General features: G+C 42.5%; 2 protein-coding genes across 7 annotated transcripts in view; both read right to left on the bottom strand.

The window, feature by feature from the left end:
* DAW1 (dynein assembly factor with WD repeats 1) overlaps positions 1–807 on the bottom strand; it is a 247791-nt gene extending 246984 nt beyond the window's left edge. For all 6 annotated transcript variants that reach the window (XR_006018445.1, XR_006018444.1, XR_006018443.1 and 3 more), the window contains exon 1: positions 702–807. Coding sequence is in view for 2 of the 6 variants with exons in the window: in XM_042042568.1 (XP_041898502.1) it covers positions 702–741 (40 nt within the window). In the remaining 4 variants the exon portion in view is untranslated. The remainder of the gene's footprint in view (positions 1–701) is intronic.
* An 11287-nt stretch (positions 808–12094) lies between these two features.
* CCL20 (C-C motif chemokine ligand 20) lies at positions 12095–18996 on the bottom strand. The gene is made up of 4 exons (XM_042041764.1): positions 14031–18996; positions 13686–13800; positions 12894–12971; positions 12095–12607 (listed from the first exon to the last, which is right to left on the bottom strand). The coding sequence occupies exons 1-4, from the start codon at positions 14110–14112 to the stop codon at positions 12580–12582; spliced, it is 303 nt and encodes a 100-aa protein (XP_041897698.1). The 5' UTR covers positions 14113–18996; the 3' UTR covers positions 12095–12579.
* Positions 18997–19866: the final 870 nt, after the last annotated feature.

Raw genomic sequence — 19866 nt, 5'->3', positions numbered from 1 at the left:
ACCACCTTGTCAACCAGACCCTGGCACAGAATACCACGCCCAGTCCTTCCTTAAACACCTCCAGGGACGGTGGTTTCACCACCTCCCTGGGCAGCCCTTTCCAATGTCTGATCACCGCTTCTGTGAAGAATTTCTTCCTAATATCCAATCTAAACCTCCCCTGGGACAGCTAAAGACTATGTCCTCTCATCCACTCACTGCTTGCATGGGAGAAGAGACCGACCCTCACCTGGCTCCAACCTCCTTTCAGGTAGCTGTAGAGAGTGGCAACTTTTTTGGCTAAACAGCCATTTAAAAACACAAATACATTTTTTGGTGTCAGCTACGGTTATTGTTGACTTTTAAACTCCTTACTGTGATGTAAGACTGCGCTGACTTTGCAGTAAGTCCCACATGAAAGCCCCGATGGGCGTTGAGCTGCTTCCAGCTGCAGCCTCTTACCCAGGCACCGGGACAAAACAGCGGCACCTCCTCTCCAGCCGGCTGCAGGTGCGCGATGGACCCGCCCGGCCGTGCCCAGCCCCTGCCGGCGTGAGGACACCCGCCATGACGGGCGGTTCTCGCACTCCCCGCGCCGTCCCGCAGGGCCCCCGCCGCACGCCCCACACCCACAGGCCCCCCGCGCGCGGCCGCGGCCCCAGCCCCAGCCCCGGCACAGCCGGCCCCAGCGCCGGGAGCCCCCCGGCCGCCCCGCTCCGCACCCGGCGGGAAGTAGCGCAGCAGGAGCCGCCTCAGCCCCATCGCCGCCGCTCGGCCCCGCGCGTCCGCGCGCGGCCATGGCAACGGCCCGGCCGCACATGCTCAGTTCCGGCCGCGGGGCTGAGGGCGCCGGGCCCGCCATGGCGGTGAGCTCGGGGCCTGCCTGTGGCTGTGCAGCCGAGCTATCTCCGGGGTCAGTGTTACCGCCCCTGTGCTGGCACTGCATCGTCCGTACAAAGCTGCGAGGACTTCTGGATTGCGCCACAGAAGGAAAAGAAGCGGATCTAGAAAGGAGTGCACTAAAAAACTATATAAAATTTGGAGTGCTGAAGAGCCACACGGCATAGCAAATGTATGAAAGCTATATGGAAAGTGGATAGTTAAGGAAAGAGGGCAAAGATAATTAAATTTAAAAGAAAAAAAAAATCAGTTTAATTTCTTTAAAGAGATACTCAGGCCTGAAACATGTATGAAAATACGGTTTAGAATCACAGAATCTAGGCTGGAAAAGGCCTTATGCTGGAGACCAACCACTAACCCAGCACCACCCTGTTCACCACTAAACCATGTCCCCAAGGCCCACACGCCTTTAGAACACTACCAGGAATGGTGATTCTACCAATTCCTTGAGCAGTTCTTAACATCCAATTGAAACCTCCCCTGGCACAGCTTGAGACCATTTCCTCTTATTCTGTCACTTATTACCCGGGAGAAGAGACCGACTCCTGCCTTGCTACACCCTTCTTTCAGGGAGCTGTGGAAGTGATAAGGTTCCCCCCGTCTCCTTTTCCCCAAACTAAACACCCCCACCTCCCTCAACTGTTCCTCACAGACTTGTCCTCCAGATCCTGCACCAGTTTCACTGCCTTTCTTTGGATGTGCATTTCATCAAAAAGAGAAAAAAAAAAAGTAATTGAAAAGAGATAACCAACATGGGATCACTAAAAGAGAATGCATTAATAGCACTAAAAATTTCAGTGAAGCTTTATGCTGAAATGGCTGTAGAGCATCAACAGGGGGAAGCTATAAACACATTTTCATTTGGCCGATCTCATAGCCCACATTGTTGACAATGGATCAATATAAGACATTCCCACTCAATGTTTAACAATACGTGACTTTTCCAAAAACACCCATATAGCTCCCTACAGCTTCACTTTGAAGACAGTCCTTTGGTTTTTTTGAAAGCCAGGAAATAAAATACAATGGCCAGTTCCAGACTTACTTGAGGACACGGCTGAGGGACAAAGTGTCTCTGAGTTTTTCATTCCCATTTGTTTGTTTTAAGTCTTTTGTCTTGTTTGTATGTGGAAAGTCTTGAGGCAGATAAGAAATATTTTTATTGAAAACAATCCGAACAGCTTTCCAACTGAATTGACTTACTTGGACCAACCCTATTCAAAAATAACTTTTTGAACAACCCCAAATCTTGGTGGTCTCCACTCCAGTTTCTTAACAACTTTTTGTATTTGTTTATCATAATATGTATCCACCCAGATGATAAATTCAGAATATAAATATTTTTCTGTTCTTTTAACTTAAATTACATGAACAAACAACCAGGGCACGGATATTGCTTCCTACCTCAAAACTTAATTTGTTTGTCATAAACACAGATTCATGCAGCCTTTCTGGTACCTTCAGTATTACTTAACACCAACTGGAAGTACTGCATTTAACTGTTTTAGTCACATTTAAACAAAACAATCAAAACAGGGGCAAGGGAAGTGGAAAGACTGCAAAGCTCCATGATGTCGGTACCTGTTGTTAAGCACATTTTCCCCTCACTTTTTGCTCCAAATCTTCATCTGAACACAGACACCTCACAATTTGTCATTACCTGGGATTAACATGCAGTAATGACAGTGGAAGATGATAAATCAAATAGGCCTCAGCTCTCACCTTTCCTTGCTTCTGTAAGCATAAGATTAGCGAGCAATGGAGTCATGGCAGAAGTCAATCCCTCTAAACCCTGTGCCTGCTCTCCAGGCCAACCCAGAGAGGCACTGGTGTGATGGTCTTGTTTGCTCCATTCCTATGCAGTCACTAGAAAAAATTTCTGACCCTGAGTGGGGACAAGGAGTTAACGCTGTGTTGAGACAAAGCTTTTCCCACAGTGCTACCCAGGACAGGCCTGGGTGCAAAAAACATATACAGTGACAAACAGTATGTCCTTCTGATGAAACAGAACCAGAGCTGTAGCACAGGTAGGATTACCTGAGAAGGCTTTAGGTAGAAAAGGGGAAAACTGTGGTGAGGGAGTGAATGGAAGGACTTGCTACTCCATTGCCACTTGAAGATTAGTTAAGAGGGATTCTGACGATACCGCACACTGAGCTCCTGTCCATACCATTAAACCTCAACTGTTAAGAAGAAATGCAGCTTTTCTTCAAGTTCATGAAAAGGAGCAACTAATGTATACTTTTAGAAGGAAAATTTTCAGACTGCTTGGGCAAAATTGTTGCCCTGATATTTTTTTTAGTGTCTAAAGAGTGCACACAGCCTATGAGTCATGAAAGGCTAGCTTCAAAGAACGCACACTGTAGGGAGTTAAAAAATATCTACACTGGAAAGAAAAATTAAATGCTGAGACATCCAGGATGAGATAATCAGCTTTTATGTACAGAGATCAAAACTATTGATGATATCAGCCTGGAAAGATAATTTATATATCAGTTGCTCCCTGTGCATTTTTGCTTATGTCAGCAGCTTCCAGGAGTGGCAGAAAGTGAAGATACTATAAAACTCATCTGTCTATATTCAGAAGGCTTTGAAAGGCTGCAATGTACATTTATCTACAGTGCTGAAGGGAACTCTTGTCAGACAATGCAAAGCAAAATCAGTACAATTACAATGAAGAACTTCCTTTGGAGAACCTTGGGTTCTTCCTGCCAACGCAGGTTCTGAAAAATCCTCTCTTGAGCCAAGGTACCATCCAAAGGATAAGAACAAGCAACTGTTTCTGACTCAAACACGCTTGCAGAGAAGAGTGGGGTTTAAGCTTCCTGGTTTAAAGTTGTATCATGACCCACTTGTTCTGAAGTAGGTCAGCCTGTGGTATGCTGAACTCAATCAGAAAGGCCAGCCCAAGAGCAGTCTGAGTTGAGGGAAAGATGTAGGAAGCCACTTCCTATTTCTGTTATGCCAGTAGTGGGTGCAGTGAATTTTTATTAAGGGGAGTTTTTGTGTCCTGTCCTTTCTCATAATTGTCAGGTCTGTAGAATGCAGAAGAACAGTTCTCTGATAGTTCCTTGTTTCTGCTTGGTGAACTAAATGGGTTTTCATTATTTTTTCTGCAAGGTTGTTTTATTCTGGCATATTCTGCTTCCTCTTGCCCGAACAGACTCAGTGTATGTATACACTTCTGAGTGCATTGCTAGAGCTCTTTCTCACTTCTGCTCTATTATTTCCAATGCTAATCATGACACCACAGCCATGAAAAATGTTAATGCTATTACTTTTTTAAGGGACATGATCTCCTGGGAGTTTGCCCTTTGCTAGGTAAGAGCTATTCTAGGAGAAAGAAGTGACAGTGCGTTGTAGAACAAAATGTTCTCTTTCCCAAAGATTGTTTTTCCTCTTTTCATGACTGTTTGCATTAATTTAAAAATCTAAAATTAAAAAAAAGTTACTAGTTGGAATTTTCCAGGAAAGTGTGTCACCCACAAATTTCTGTTCACACGAGTACTTGTGTGTGCTGTTCACTTACAGTGAGATAATAACAAGTAGCAGAAAGGAACAGTAGTTCTCTTCCTTGCTCTTCTCTTCCATTTTCCATCTCTGACAAACTGCTTGCATATCCCACGCAGTCAGGGAATTCCATACGTTCTTACTTGCTTCAGTCAAATTTTCACTTAGCTGAAACAAATTTTTCCTTGCTGTCCACTTCTTATGAGAGTCTTTCCTCTTAACCTTGCCACGTTTATGAGTTGATCTGACAACAAAAAAAATCCTCAGTGCAAAAACCCCAATGAGATATATTTATCTTACCGCTTCTGAGAAGAACTCAGAAATGCCTTTAATCTTTCTTTCCATGGCCCATATGGAGCTGAAGACCTTCAGGGTGAGCTCTGCATCCTCCCATTGAGACAGTGAAGCTGACGGTATTGGGTAATAACGCAAGTGTTCTGCGGTCAGTGAGTTTTCCAGATGCACCCAGAGAGGAAAAAAGAGGAGCTCTTCTACATATACATAATGCAAAATTAGGTCAAACCACGAGTCAAGAGGCAGCAAAAACTCCTGACAAATAAGAGGATTTCTAGTAAGTCTACAACAGAACTGGAAAATGTAAGTAGCGAAAGCCACTTTGTTTCAGAAAACAGCTTGACTGAAGTAGAAGTGTGTTCATCTCACCATTGTTTTTAATGAAAAAAGAAAAGCCAAAATAACTCATTTGTGATTTTATATTTAATATCTATAATTCAGAAATTTATTAAGCATTTCACTTAAGTAGTTCTTTTTTCTGTATCTGTTTCAAGGCCAGGTTTGTTGGGGTTGGATGGGTCTTTGAGCAACCTGGTCTAGTGGAAGGTGTCCTTGCCCATATCGGGAGGGTTGAAGCTGAATGATCTTTAACGGCCCTTCCAACCCAAACCATTCTATGATTCTATATGCCTTCATTAAGTGTGGTAGTCCTATTACATTGTCTTCTTTTCTAGGTTTCTTTACCATCATTTTGATGTACTTCATATGAACGTGCAAAACAAGATGTATGTATATCAACCATTAATTGTAATTAGCAATAATACAGCATTACCCACTTTGAAATTCATTAAACATTTTTGCCTACTCTGATACTGATTTGGGAATGCTATAGAGTGAGCAAGTCTTTGAGATTTGCAGATATCTCAGGTATCTGAGATTTGCATCATCTCTGAAACACATTTTGACCATTTATTCCTAGTCATAACAACATGAAACATTCAGATGCTCACAGGAACAATCAATCATCTTTTTGAACCAGCTCTATTAAACGTACATTTGAAAAACAGATATCACTGTAGTCGGACATATACCTAAAACATTATTTTTCAGATATGCATGACAAACTTTTACATGAGCACTTTGATTTGCTTTCCCTAAATACAGCTGTATAACAATGCTTATGAGCATGAGATACAATTTATACATGAGTGAACAATGGAAGTCACTCTATACACTGATCACTCTACAGCTCTGATTTATCTGCCATATTAAATCTATCATTCTCAATTTCCCATTTGCCTACTTTGTATGTTTATAGAGTTATCACTGGCTTTGTGCCTGACCAATGATGCTGCAAGGATATTAAACTACTAGTTTAATCTTGACACTGTTTAATTGACAAATTCACTGCAAATTGGACCATTTGCTCGAACCCATCTCCACTGGCACACTCTAATCAAATGCCTTGATCAGTTAGTGCATAGCTGTCTGCTCCCCCACAGGTCTGAGTCTGTAGCTCCTTACAGATTTGTAATATTTTTCTGCCCTTGGCACCTAATGATGCTATCTGCTGGCACCTCTGTATTTGTGTAAATGAATTCTTGGTACACAGTTTATACCCTTGCAAGTCATGTTTCTTCAAAAATAATATATGTTTTGATTACATTTTATTATCCAAAAGATATAGGAATAGTCAAGTACTTGTTGTACTAGACCATCCTACACATAACATCTCTGCCTACACATAAATGTTTTGCCTTGGCTTGTGGGCATGTGGCCAGGAGAGAAGACAGTTACAGTTTGAATCACTGTACCTAACATTTGACTAAGAAATTAAAAATATTTTGTTCTTTCTTTTAAACACTTTGGTACGTGCCTAGTGTACTAACCATGGATCCCCAGCTGCACTATTTCAATGTTTCATGTTTCCTGAGTTGCCTTATCTTGTAGCTATCTATTAAGTGGATCCTTGTCATTCAGGCTTTCTCACCAGGAAACCCAAGTGATGGGCCACCCTGCTCCCATTTCCAGAAGCTGGCTTGCTTGTTTGTTTCTCTCTCCCTCCTTCTTATCATGAGCACATCTCTTAATCAAGTGTTATCTAACAGAAAATCTGATATCTTATTACAGCTACCCGCATGTGTCCTCTCATGTCCTGTGACACAGAGACAGCCAATGCTAGCCTAGGCATGCTGAATCATCTCTAAATGCCATGAGCCATTCCATTCATCTCCAGCATTAAAGATGCCAAGGAGAAAAAACCCCTATAAACCAAACAGATAGAAACAACATGCACATCTTCAGACCCAGCTAGAACAGCCATTGTTTTCACTGAAAAAGGGGCTCAAGATCATAATTTCTGGTAACTGGAAGTAGGGTTCACTGAAAGAAACATGGCAACAACCTTCCTGTTAAATTTCATTGCTACAGCTGGTACGCAAAAACATGAGTTGGGTGTCGAAACATCATTCAACTAGCTTAGGTGTGAAAAGTTGTTGAGATGTTCTTCATCATTTGTTTTCCAGTGGTTTGTCTGGGTTAATTTTGAGAGCTAGAAAAAATAATCATTGTGAAGCTTAGATTTTTAGGTAAATCAAGATACTTCAAGAGAAGGAGTATCATGAACACCTAGTACACTGAAATGCAATGGATACCAAGATCATACAAACAAGCTTAATCAAGGGGTTGGGTTTTTAAATTTATATGTGTGGTAGTTAATTATATATTTAATGAACCTTGCTTGATTGCATCTCAGGAATATTAAGAATTGGGAAGGATTCAAATTCAACAGAACCTGAGATACGATTTTTTATCTGTAGAACAGATTCCTATACAAAGTCAACTCCCGCATGCATCAGTCACCTCTTCTGAGAGTAGGGGTAGCTCTTTTTCCTTGGATGTTCATATCCCTTTGCTGGTACTATCAGTCTAGGAGAATGTGCCATGTGCAATCTCTCTCTCCTCACTTTTGTACATCAGCTGTGTGGCCACAATGGTAGCTAAAATCCCTCTCACATAGGACATGCCTTGTACATATATCCAGCACATTCCATATATGGACACTATTTGGAGAATATCTATTTATTCAGGGCGTTTCAACCCAGATTATAAACTTTCTCCTTGATACAAAGGGAGTGTAAAAAAAATTAATGGAGTTTTCAGTTTAAAGTTAGGGAGCAGCAAAATTTCAGGAACATGGAAATGTAAATGCAGATGCTTACAAGTGAAATTATGACTTTATTTTGGGGGTATAAATGAAGTCATGGAAGCAAAACTATAGAAATTCTGTCGTAAATTTAAAAACAAAAATTAACAATAGTATTTTAGTCTCTACTTTTCCTGTGGCATATTTGCTTTTTATCCATACAGTATTCTAAATTTCATCTGCTGCTTTTACATTTAATATGTATTTTGTATTGCATAATCTTTGAATAATGCTAGAAATTCCAGAAAGCTAAAACGCTATTCAACAAGTGCCCGGCTTATTCGCAGTAGTAGCTGTATGAGCAATAGTCTATGGCTAATGTACAAGAGCAGCCACAGGACTGCAGCTATTGTATATCACATTTAAATGTTCTAACAGCAGCAGCTCTAGGAGGGCTTTGGCTGGAAGCTATCTGCACCTGACAGCACAGAAAGAATAAACACAGCAATTCAAAAGCCTTTACAGACTTAGGACTGTAACACTGTACAGTTAAGGCTGACACCTCTCAGAATACACCAACCACAAGATCATGGGAACATAAATCATAGTTTTCATTTATGTACAAGTCATACAGCTATAATTGCTTAGTACACTTAGCATGCACAATGCAGTGGATTTGTTCTGAAGACTAAAAGCTTCTTTTATGATTCATTTTTTGGCAAAGGATGTTGCCTGTAGCCTGGTATTTGGAGCAAGACTTCCAGGGTGTCACACAGCTGAACTCAGCATATGGAAGGTGTGTTACAATTGATCCATTTCTGTTGTTTTGATGTTCATCCATGGTGGATGCCATTAGAATCAAGTGACAGTGTCATAAGCTTAAAGCCCTTTGTGGTTTTTGAGTTCACTGATTCAATTCTCAACAAAATTGCAGCTGAATGGTGTATTCCAGTTCATCAGGGGTGAAGTTAGTTTGTGTGAGGGCTTGTTGGTATTGGTCATTGGAAATAACTGACCAATTATCAACATCCCTATGGAGGAGCTGAAAGTGTCACTGTCACTAAGCACACCCAGTAGAGTTTGGGTTTCAGATATACTTGAAAGCTGCACACTGCAGGACAAGGCCATTCAGCCATTTGTCTCTTGGATTCACAGGGGCTTTACAACCCCCCTTTGTGTTTTTCCCCTTTTGATGAAAAATTGGGAGACAAGGAAGGAATAAAACAGTCTTCAACTAATGGAAGCTGCCATCACCTAAGGAGAAATGCAATAAATAACTTGCTAGTACTTCCCCGGCAGATGAAATGAGTCAGTTTTTATATTTTAACAGCAAAATTAAATCATCAGAAGGTTTGCTATTCCCTACAAAAATCACTGACCGTGCAATGCTGTTATTTTGTTGCTTTGTGCTGGAGTGTGGTTAAAAAAAATTAGAAATTATTAAATCTAATTATGATTCCATATGTGGACAGAAATTTTTCTGCCAAAGATCCTAACACAACAAAATACTGCAATTCCTGACTTGGAAAGGTGTGAGATTGCTTTATGGTAAAAAAAAAAAGGTAATTAAAAAATAAGCAAAAAAACCCCCTATGTTTAAAAAACCAACCAAAAAAAAAAAAAAAAAAAAAAACCAACAACCAACCAAACAAAAAGAACACAGAAAGAATACACAGAAATAGAATTCAATAGCAATACTTCAGCTGGCAGAACAATCACCAAGGACTGGTCTCAATGCAGGGAAAGCAGGACACTTTGAAATTGAAGTATAAAGTTATGCTCAGAGTTTGACAGGAAAGCTCTCATATCTACTTCCCAAATATCCAAGCTATAATAAAAAGCATTTTTCAAGAAAAAAATAATGTTTTTTTAAAAACTATATAAATGGAAGAGAAAAAGTCTCCAAATTATTCATTGCACAGGCTGAATTAGGAGCTGAAGGCCAAAGATAGAGAGAAGATAGAAACTCACCTACTCAAATGCAGAACAGTCCCACCAAAGTAATCAGGATTCAGGTTTTCCTATAAAGGGTCATGATTTACAGAGCTATCTGAACTTTTAACTGAACACTTGAGATTACTTATAAAAATGTGCCTCTGATCTGATGATTTTGGAGTTGTAGCACTCACTTATAATGCCTATTTGTAGCCCCAGGAAGGCATGGAGGGACATGCTATTTCTACACAGGCTTTCCTACCAGTAACATAAAAACCTTAGCAATTTCTGATATTCAGCATAGAAACCAATATTTTCAATATCTTTTTTCTTCCCAGGGACTTGGTTATGAAAAAAAATTTGAGCAGAATAAGAACAACTAAAAAGAAATCCCACAAGTCATAGCTCTGTGGATGAAGCATGTGGGGTTTTGTAGCAATAGACCTATGGATGACCAGAAGAAGGGCAAGTTACAGAAGAAATACAAAACTTTAAAGGGGCCTGAACTGGGAGTAAAGAGCCACCCACAGAATTCCACACATTGGTCTTCACTTCCTTATTTTGCTCCCCTGCTTTGAATTCAACCCTAGGACTCCAGGTTTTTCTGCACCAAGTTCTTTACAGCTCTGGTTCCTAACAAAAATTCCCAAGGTAGGCATGGGGAACATCAACTTCCAACACTTTTAACAGAGACCCATTCATCATGTCTGTACCATTTTGTTGGTACCTGATTTAGCCTATGAACTCTTTGAGCCCAAACAGCCCACACCAGTGCTAGCAGGTATGAGACAGAGCTCTGCAGTTCTGCCCAAAAGTTAGGGAAATGCCCAGGGAAAAAGCTGGGTAATTACTTCTCCGTGGAGAGTACATTATGTTCTCAATAACAGGAATCTATCTTAAGGAAATTAAAGCTAATTAATTTTGCTCCTTTAGATACTTCCTCCTTCAGATCTTCACTCATAGGGAACTGAGAGTTCCCAGATTTGTAGAGCCACAAGCAGATTGTTTTAAGTTCTAGCAGGTTTTGAAACCAGAAAATAACAGCCTTACACTCAAACACCATTTTAAAAAACCCAGTATCTCTCAGCTCCTCTCTCAAGGGCACCAAAAATACTTTGCATTTAAGTTTAAATTAAATTAAAATTACTGCTTGTATTTCTATGACTAAAAGGTAAGGTGTAAATTTATCCATAAGACTCTGGTGCTGACAGTGAGAGGACTACACCTGTACATCCTACACAGTCACATTCCTGAAGTCCACGTGGGCCATGCAACAGTACATAAAAAGCTGAGCAGTCTTCCCCAGTCCACCTGGACCCATCTCTTCCATGAAGTCTCATTACTTCTATCAGGCATCACTGACCTCCATCAAGAGCTCCTGTATTGCTTTCAGGAGGCCAGGGGTGGACAACCCAGTGTGTTGCAACCTTCCTAGAGAGAGCATCCTGCAAAGTACAACTCTTCCAGGGGCGGTGGCAGGCCTCCCTGGACAGCAGGTGACTTCAGCAAGTGTAGTGACTTCTCCGCCACAAATGGTATCAGCTCTTGTGATTCAGCTCTTTGTGAAACCACCCAAGGCGAACGGGGAGACAGAGAGGCAGGAGCCTCATTTGGCTACCCCACAGAGGTAGCTTTTCTTGTCCCGCAGGCCCCTATGAAGAAAAATCCGGGAAGTAAACTCCCTAGTCAGGGGCAGAAACAGGGGCCTTTTATGGGAAAGGCAGGGGGTGGGGTAGAAACCAATTAGCCAACTGGATACAGGCTGTTACCATATAGAAACAAGGCATGCTGGGGATGGTTCACTTTGTCGCCATAAGTGAAGGTTGCTAATCTCTGGGGAAAGTCTTGTTGGTTTTCTATGTCTTTCCTCCAGGGGAGTACAGAGGGCTCTTGTGCCAAGGGCTTACAGCCCTCTGCACGCCTGCATCAGGATAAACTCATTATGCTGGAAGCCATAGGGTACCACAGGCAAACACAAAAAGAGTAGGAAAGTTTCTCCTCTACAAAAAGCCCCTTGAGAGCAGATTTGTGTTACCATATGAATCCTCCTTGGTGGATAAGCTAGAAGCTTGCCCACTAACACTGTGTAAGGTTTCTCCTGGATAAATAAACTGGCAAAAGGGGTTCCCTCAAGTCTGATTAAGATGAAGCTAAGTCTTCATGCTAAACAAAAACTTGATATATAGCAGCTGTCTGCGGGTGAGGAAGGGATTATATCTTACAGAGGTCATAGGTACCCCTAGGGCAAGCAGAGTGAGCAAGGTGGAAAGTGGCTTTAACAGGTGTCAACACACCTGTGTAATTATTTTAGCTGGAGGCTCATAACTAAGGACTGAATTTCAATCACAAGTCACATTTTCAATTAAAAACAAATAAGCATATCCCAGAGAGTGCCAATTTTAACTTTTTTTTTTTAATTCCAATTTCCATTTTTTTCTACAAACAGACTTTGTTTAACAATAGTTCAAGAGGTATTATAATCCTAACTACAGCTTAAAGGAAACATTTTGGCACAAGACAATAACAAAATAAACAGAATAAATAACCTGCTTTACACATGCTGAAGAAAACAAAAATAAGATGCAATAAACTTAATAAAATTCACGCTCTGTACAACAGCTTAAGGTAGTCCTTACTAAATAGTACTCATGTCATATCAGTAACATACACATATTAGTAAAAATAGAAACTTTAACATGCTTAACTCAAGCAAAACAGCGATGCAATATGAATCAACTTGAGAAGGTCAACGGTTCCAAAGAAGCCAGAGTTGGAGGTGAGTGAGCACACAACAGTGTACAAACTATCTCAGCCAAGAGCCTGAACCCAGTGCTTCTTCAGCCACGTCTGTGTTTAGCTCCTTGCTGGAAACCATGTCAGGCTGACATCTTCCTGAGCTTGTGGCTGTTAAAAGGGAGAGAGGACACACATAAATAATGACCTCAGCCACAAGTCAGTTATAGTTTTCTCTTCTTTCCTGAGAGAGTAGGTCAGGTGGAAGAAAGGGACATGTGACATGACTGTCCCTGAGAAGACTCTAGAAAGGAGCAGCTAAGTCTGACAGAACATGGAAAGACAAATGTGTTCGCCAGTGCTGTCAAAAGTGGCATTCAGGAGACACAAGAGACAGGCTTTCATACATGCCCTGTTTTTCATCAGCCTAGTGTTATTTAGAAGTTTTGACTCCTACCTCAGGAAAAGAAGATGTTTCTTGACCCAGCCTTCCTTAGGATTTACACAGGCCTTCAGCCCACTGGAGGTGTGGAAACTGGAAAAGAAATAATGATAAAGAAATCAGTAAATCATTAGAAATCCCTGCCAGTAATTGCTGTTACTCTGTATAATGATCAATAGCAACTGCTTTTGTAAACCGTAGACATGGGATGCTCCAAACGCCTCAATATTATATGAGCAAAAAGAAATTCAAATGTAATAGCTACTTCAGTCTCAGGGATCATTTTTTGCACCAAAAACTGGTGTTCAATTTCTTTGATCTATTGAGGCAAAGACCTTAGCTGATGCCAGAAACAATTTGTAAGATTAAGGAGAATAGCTGCTATCAAGCCAAGGTGACAGATCAACACCTAGCCCAGAACCTTGTAAAAAAAAAAATCCGATCCCTGTGAATTAGAAGTCTTGTCACTTATGTGTCTGTTCACAGGTTTTGGCAAGGGAGCACTCTATGCTGGCCAGAGTCATCCTTAGCTGGAGACAAAACATGTCTTTGTTTCACAGCTGATTCCTAAAGAGTCAGAATTATTATTTACATTGTATGACTATCCAATGAGTTAGTAGTCCCTATCAACTAGAGGTTGTGTGTTTTGTTTACAGGTGTGAGATACAATTTATTTAGTTAATTTAACTGTTTGAAAAGGCAGGAAAAATCATGCTTTTAACATTCAAATCATAGTTTTAGCCCAAACAGACATCCTAAGGTTAATATATGTTAGAAAAACCAGAGGAAATTCAGAAAGTAACTTACATGATGGCAGGGATGTCACAGACCTCACTGGAGAGCTGTTCAGTGTAACCCTTCAGGGCCCACCGAGGCAGACGCACTTTGGTGTAAGACAGGCAACAATCCTGGTTGCTTTGTGCTGGAGTGAAGGAAAACAACAAAGTCAATTGACCCCATTTGGCCCACTCTGCCCAGCTGTCTAGGGCACTCACTGGTCAGCCCCAGCCATCCAGCTCCCTCGTGGCAGAAGAGGAGGATGAGGCAGCACACTTTGCTGAAACCGTTCCCTTACAGCTGAGCCTCATCGTGCTGCCAGCTGCGAGCAGCACCGGGAGCCCTCCCCAGGGCAGAACGCCCGAGTTCACTCACCTTCGGAGGTGCCGCACAGGAGCAGCACCAGGAGCCCCAGCAGGGAAACCAGGACCATGCTCTTGCTGCTGCAGCCAATCATTCCCTCTCCACACAGGCAGCTGTGCTTTAGCGAGTGCCTGGCTGCTTGTCCTGCCAGCCCTGCCGCACCTCCACCTGCTTATAAAGGGGTGGCAGGAGCCACGGGAATTCACACGGGCGGGTTCCACTGTCATCAGCGGGTTTCCCCACAGCAAATTCCATCGTGCCCAATTTGGCCCCAGCACTCCTTCCGGGTGCTACAACCAGAGATAACAGTGTGCTGGGGAATATATATATTTTTTTTTTAAGTAGCTTAAAGATTCCGTCTAAAAGAAAAGGAAGCAAAAGGCTGTGAGGTAATGGTTCTGTGGGTGAAGCATGTGTAATTTTAGGGGTAGGAGTGTGGGTTGTGAAATGAGGAAAGTCAAATGTAGGTAACTTTAAATGTTACCTACAGAAAGTGTGTGTGCTGTGCCCTCGTTTAATAAACCCAGCCTGGGGATAGAGGGAGGTGGGCTGAGCCAGCCAGATTTGTTTCAGTATGGTAAGCTCACAGGAGCTGGGTCACAAGCTGCACTGACACCAAAGTACTACATTAATATTTACTGGTTGGCCAATGCAGTAACATCAGGCTTTCCAGATTACTGCAAATGGGTTTATTCAGTTTCCTTATCCATTTCCTTAACCATTCCCTGCCATGAATTCCTACCAGTTTGTAACACACCTGAACTATTTCATCTGAAACAGAATGAACTTAAAAGAGACTTGAAATGGGGCCTATATTCTCCTCTGAATCTGTGCTGTCTAGGATGCATTAATGCTGCTTAATGAACAATAGCTGTAGTTTGTTGCTTCCCAGACCATACCAGAGTATTGTGACTCCTGAACATTCAACAAAAATACACACAATCTTGAAATTGCCTTGCACAGCTCTAGAGAAACCACCAGGGAGAGGCTCTGTCACCACTCCAAATACATTGTTTGAGCTGCTACTGAAGGATGGTACTTTCCCATACTGTTCAAGGATTTGTGTGAAACTACTGTTATGGCTGTAGGCTGTGTCCTGGCCAGCCAGTGTACACAGGAGCTGCTGCCAGCTCCAGGTGCTTATAGAGCAACCTGAGCTTTGAGTGGCTTCTCTTAAGGTAGAGCTCATGGACAGTTGTAGTCAGTTTATAATCACATGCCTTCTATCCTTCACGGAGTTTCAGTACCTCTATCAAAGGGTGAGTTCTTATTATTTCTTTGTAGAAATGTAAACAGCTCGAACTCTAGAACAGAATGCTATTCAGAGAAATTAATTTCTCTATGTAATAGCGAGAATTTAGGGAATTCCATATGGTTGAGGTATACATGAGCAACCTTGCAGTGTGCATGGCATCACATACCCTGGACATGCTTCTCTGCAGAATCACAGCAACTGGCCAAAGGATGGGGAGGAGGCAACAAAGAACCCATGCCCTGATGTATGCGGCTTTTTGTAACTGCTTTATGGATCACAGCGAAATGCCACAAAAATATAAAAAGATCAATGCTCTCAGTATGCAGCTATCTCTGCACTGCTTTAAAGACTATCTGTCAGCATTAGGCAAGGCCTCAAACTGGCTGCCTAGAATGGCAGTTTTTTCCTTTATGTACAGATTTCATGGATCCCAAATCTATTACACCTGTACCCAACTTTGGCATTTCTTATGCCATTTCCTAGTCCATACTGTTATCCACATGGAGGTGGCCTTGCACCTCAAGTCTTCCTTGTGACTCTACATGTCTATTTCTTCTCCATTCAGTGCTTCTTGGACAGAATCTTCTCATCTGAGCTTTGACACTTCTACCTAAACACCAGCAGTTTGGATACCAGAGTGATGACACTACTCGGGCAGTGCTCACCCCATACTCCTGCCCTCAGGCAGTTTTCATCACACCAGTGGTTCCCATAACTGACCATGGCTGGGGATGCACCTCATCACGCCTGGTCTCATGCTCATGGTGCTCCTTTTATCTCATGTTTTGTTTGATTTAGGAAATTAGGTTAAGATTTAGATTTACAACAGCCACAAGGATGGCCCAAACTTTAGGAACGCTGTCATTTTGTTTGTACTTGGTGTCTACAAAGCACCTTCAGTTTATTTGCACGAAGTAGTTAAAACAATCCAAAAACGTTTAATGCAAACAGCTCAAGAAAGCTCTGCTGGTTCTAATATGACACATAACTGTATCTTATCAGTCTTTTATCTTCACAAACCCATAATGCAAACAGAAAGCAAAAAATATATAAAAACAGGGAGGTGCTTATGTGTTCCAGGGAAGTGTTATTCATTATTCCCTGGGCATGATGGGACAGTGACTGTTGTTCACCCTGACCCAACCAAACTTTTAACCTGGTTTCCTTTGGCACCTGTGTGACCAAGTGGGGCTGTATGGGCTGGCTGGGGACTGCCACACAGGCAAGAGATGGGGCTGCCAGGCCCCGGGTGGCCAGTGGCACTTCTGAGCCTGTTCCTGGGTCAGTTGCAGGTGCCATATAAATGTGTTTAGTGTCTTAACACTGCTGCACTTTAAAGGGTGGACATGGAAGGGACCACCAGGTCAAGGGAGGCCATCATTTCCCTACCCTGGTGCCTGCATGGGGAGGGCTGTGCCCAGAGTCTCCTTAGAGGGTACAGCCAAAGCATGAGAGGTACCAGCCACAAATTGTGAAAAGGAAAATTCCCATCAGATGTGGGGAAATCTGCTTTCCATAGCAAGGGGGTGAGGCACTGGGACAGGTTGCCCAGGACAGGATGTGAAAGCCTAGTTTGAATACCCTTGCAGATACTCAAGCTGGATGTGGCCCTTCCCTGAGCATGATCTTAAACTTGGGTTCCTTCCCAAGCCACAATCAAGCCCACATTATTTTTTGTGAGTTTTCCCCATTTAGCTGTTTGTTTCTTATTTTAGTTTCCTAACTTATTTGTCTTCCTGACTTGACTTTGCTGTCAGCTTCTCAGCTTCCCTCCCTTCTGTTGTCCCTCCTCAGATCCCCTCACAACAACTGCATTCACAGTAAGGCAGAGCAGCAAAACATAGACTGACAAAGTGTTCATCCTCTCCTAAGCTTCCTCTCCCATTGTTCCAGAGAACAGGCTCACACCCTTCCTGTGTGTGTAACAAAAGATGAGGCAAAGACAGCCTAAGTGCCAGTGCTGCAGAGCCATTCAGTCAGACCTGTGGAAGGAGAGGAAATGCATCAGGAAAAACTGGGCCTTTTCCCAAATAATACTGGGAAACTGACAGTTCTGAGCAGTTTGGGGATGTTAAAGAGGAGAGCTGCAGAGTCAAACTGCTCTGAGACACCATCTGCAAAGCTACAGCCAGAGGCAAATTTCCCTGGTCACCAAGCTGCTGCATCCTGATAATATGCTTCCTCTCTTATATCCCAAAGGACTCTTACTCACAGACATACCTGCTGGAAGTCTGAAGAGCTGAAGAGGACTTAATAGTTCAACCTTGATAAACACCCCCATACAGGGGAAAAAAGGCATTCTTTGGGGGGAAAGAGCTTACCACATCACTCTCCCCATCACAGAGAAGCACAGGAGCAGTCCACCTGGTTTCCACACAAGAGTTAAAACACTTCATGGACTTTTGAAGAGAAGGAATTTTATAATCATTAACCATTTGATTATTGTCACTTTATGGGTTTAGGTCTAATATTAAACGTGAAAGATTAAAATAAAAAAGCCCAAACCTTCTCTTATCGACTTGAATGTCAGACACTGTCAGTATCTTTTCCTGTCCCCTACAAAAGATGAGAAACATAATGACAGTTGTTAATCAACTGGCAGTTAACAATAGTTTCCATGTTTTTCCTCCTCACAAAGAGATGTTGTTTTATTGCATATTAGTACCTTTTCTGAAATGATGAAAATAAAGCCTTACAGCAATATAGCTGATCAACCAGGAAACAGAGAACCAAATGGGAAATTCCCTTCTGTAATTTCCAATGGTTTAGGACTCCTTTGACAAAGCAAAGGGCATGAGAAGGCAGTAGCTGAAAGGAACATGGCCAAATATGGGGATTTAATCATTGCATAATCTCTGATGAGTAAATGTGTAATAAATCCCAAGCACAAAAGTTCCAGAGGTAACTTGCTCAATATCTCTGGAGCTTCAGAGGCTGTGATGCAATCCAGTGATTTCATGCAATTTAGTGCTTGCATGACTGACAAAAATCGTTATCTGAGGAAGAAGCCAATTTGCACTAATTATAGGTTGCACTTCATAAGTTACAGATCTAGAAATACTATTGAATGACATTGCTTTGATGCAATTATGGACAAGATGTGCCTGTTGGGGGAAATTAACTTCATCTATCGAAAGTGCAGGTTATGAGGAGACCTGGTGCACCTGCCATGAACATCCTGGCAGCCATCCTGGAACTGCTGATTGCTTGCTGCTACCTACATATAGAAGCTAAATATCCAGTGTTCTGTGGTCAGATTTCTCTCTGCAAAGACTCTACTCTGTCTGCAGTCCCTTGGGGTAGCCAACCACCTTTTCACACAATTGGACCTCTCAAAGGTGATGGCAAGGCCTATAATTGGAAAGAAGAATGAAAAAATAGTCTTCATTAGATTTTTGTGGCAGGGTTTTGGTAGTGGGTAGGCACCAGGGGTGGATTTTCTGCTAGAATCTTCTCCCATGTCTGGCAGAGCCAATGCTAGCTGGCTCCAAGGAAGGACTCTGTGGACAAGGCTGAGCCCGTCACCAACAATGGTAGCATCTCTGGGATAATGTCTTTATGAAGGGGAAATAAACCCTGTGCAACTGCAGCCAGAGAGAAGAGTGAATATATGGAGGATGGATATATGAAACCACTCTGCACAGCCCAAGGCCAGTGTAGGAGGAGGGGCAGGAGCTGCTCCTGGTGCCAGAGCAGAGATTCCCCTGCAGCCCATGGTGAGGCAGCTGTGCCCCTGCAGCCCATGGGGAAGCAGAGATCCACCTGCAGCCCTTGGAGGACTCCACATCAGAGCAGGTGGATGCCCAAGGGAGGCTGTGACCTCTTGGGAAGCTCACACTGCAGCAGGATCCTGGCAGGACCTGTGGCCCCATGGAGAGAGGAGCCCATGTGGGAGCAGGGAGATAGTGTGAGGATTCCTCCCCCCAGGAGGAAGGAGCAGCAGAGGTAACATGTGATGAACTGACCAAACCCCCCATTTTCATACCCCTGAACAGCTGGGGGAAGGAGGTAGAGAAAATTGGGAGTACAGTTAAGCCCAGGAAGAAGGGAGTTGTGGCGTGAAGATGTTTTAAGGTTTGATCTTACCTGTCATTGTCCTACCCTGATTTGATTGCTAATAAATTAAATTAATTTCCTCAAGTTGAATCTGTTTTGCCTGTGCTGGCAATTGGTGAGTAATCTCTCCATGCCCTTACTTTGATCTCAGAGCCTTTCCTTATTTACCTCTCCTCTGCCCAGCTGAGGAGTGGAGTGATAGAGCAGCTTAGAGCATCCAGCCAGGGTCAAGACACCATATAGTCAAAAGAGGAAACAGTTAAAAGCTGCCTGCCAAGCTGGACTCTAAGTTATATTATATTTGCCTTGTTACAGCCCTTTTCTCTTCCAATTTAAATTTGTATTTGCCTTTAGGCAAAGTAAACACAACAGCAGAAACATTTTGACTAATACGTTTCTGATCCTTAAAGTAGTCCAGAAGTGCAGATTTTTCTGAATAACTTACAAAGGTGAGGAAGAGAAGAAAGGAAGGAATCACTTGAGAGGATACACTATCTCCTGCAAAGGACTGAGACCACCAAGCATCATTTGCAGACA

The sequence above is a fragment of the Corvus kubaryi genome, unplaced genomic scaffold, assembly GCF_017639235.1.
Source record: "Corvus kubaryi isolate FWS band 111438036 unplaced genomic scaffold, C.kubaryi_AGA036_p1.0 37397, whole genome shotgun sequence".
Classification (NCBI taxonomy): Eukaryota; Metazoa; Chordata; class Aves; order Passeriformes; family Corvidae; genus Corvus; species Corvus kubaryi.
This window is presented reverse-complemented; position numbering and strand designations above follow the sequence as displayed.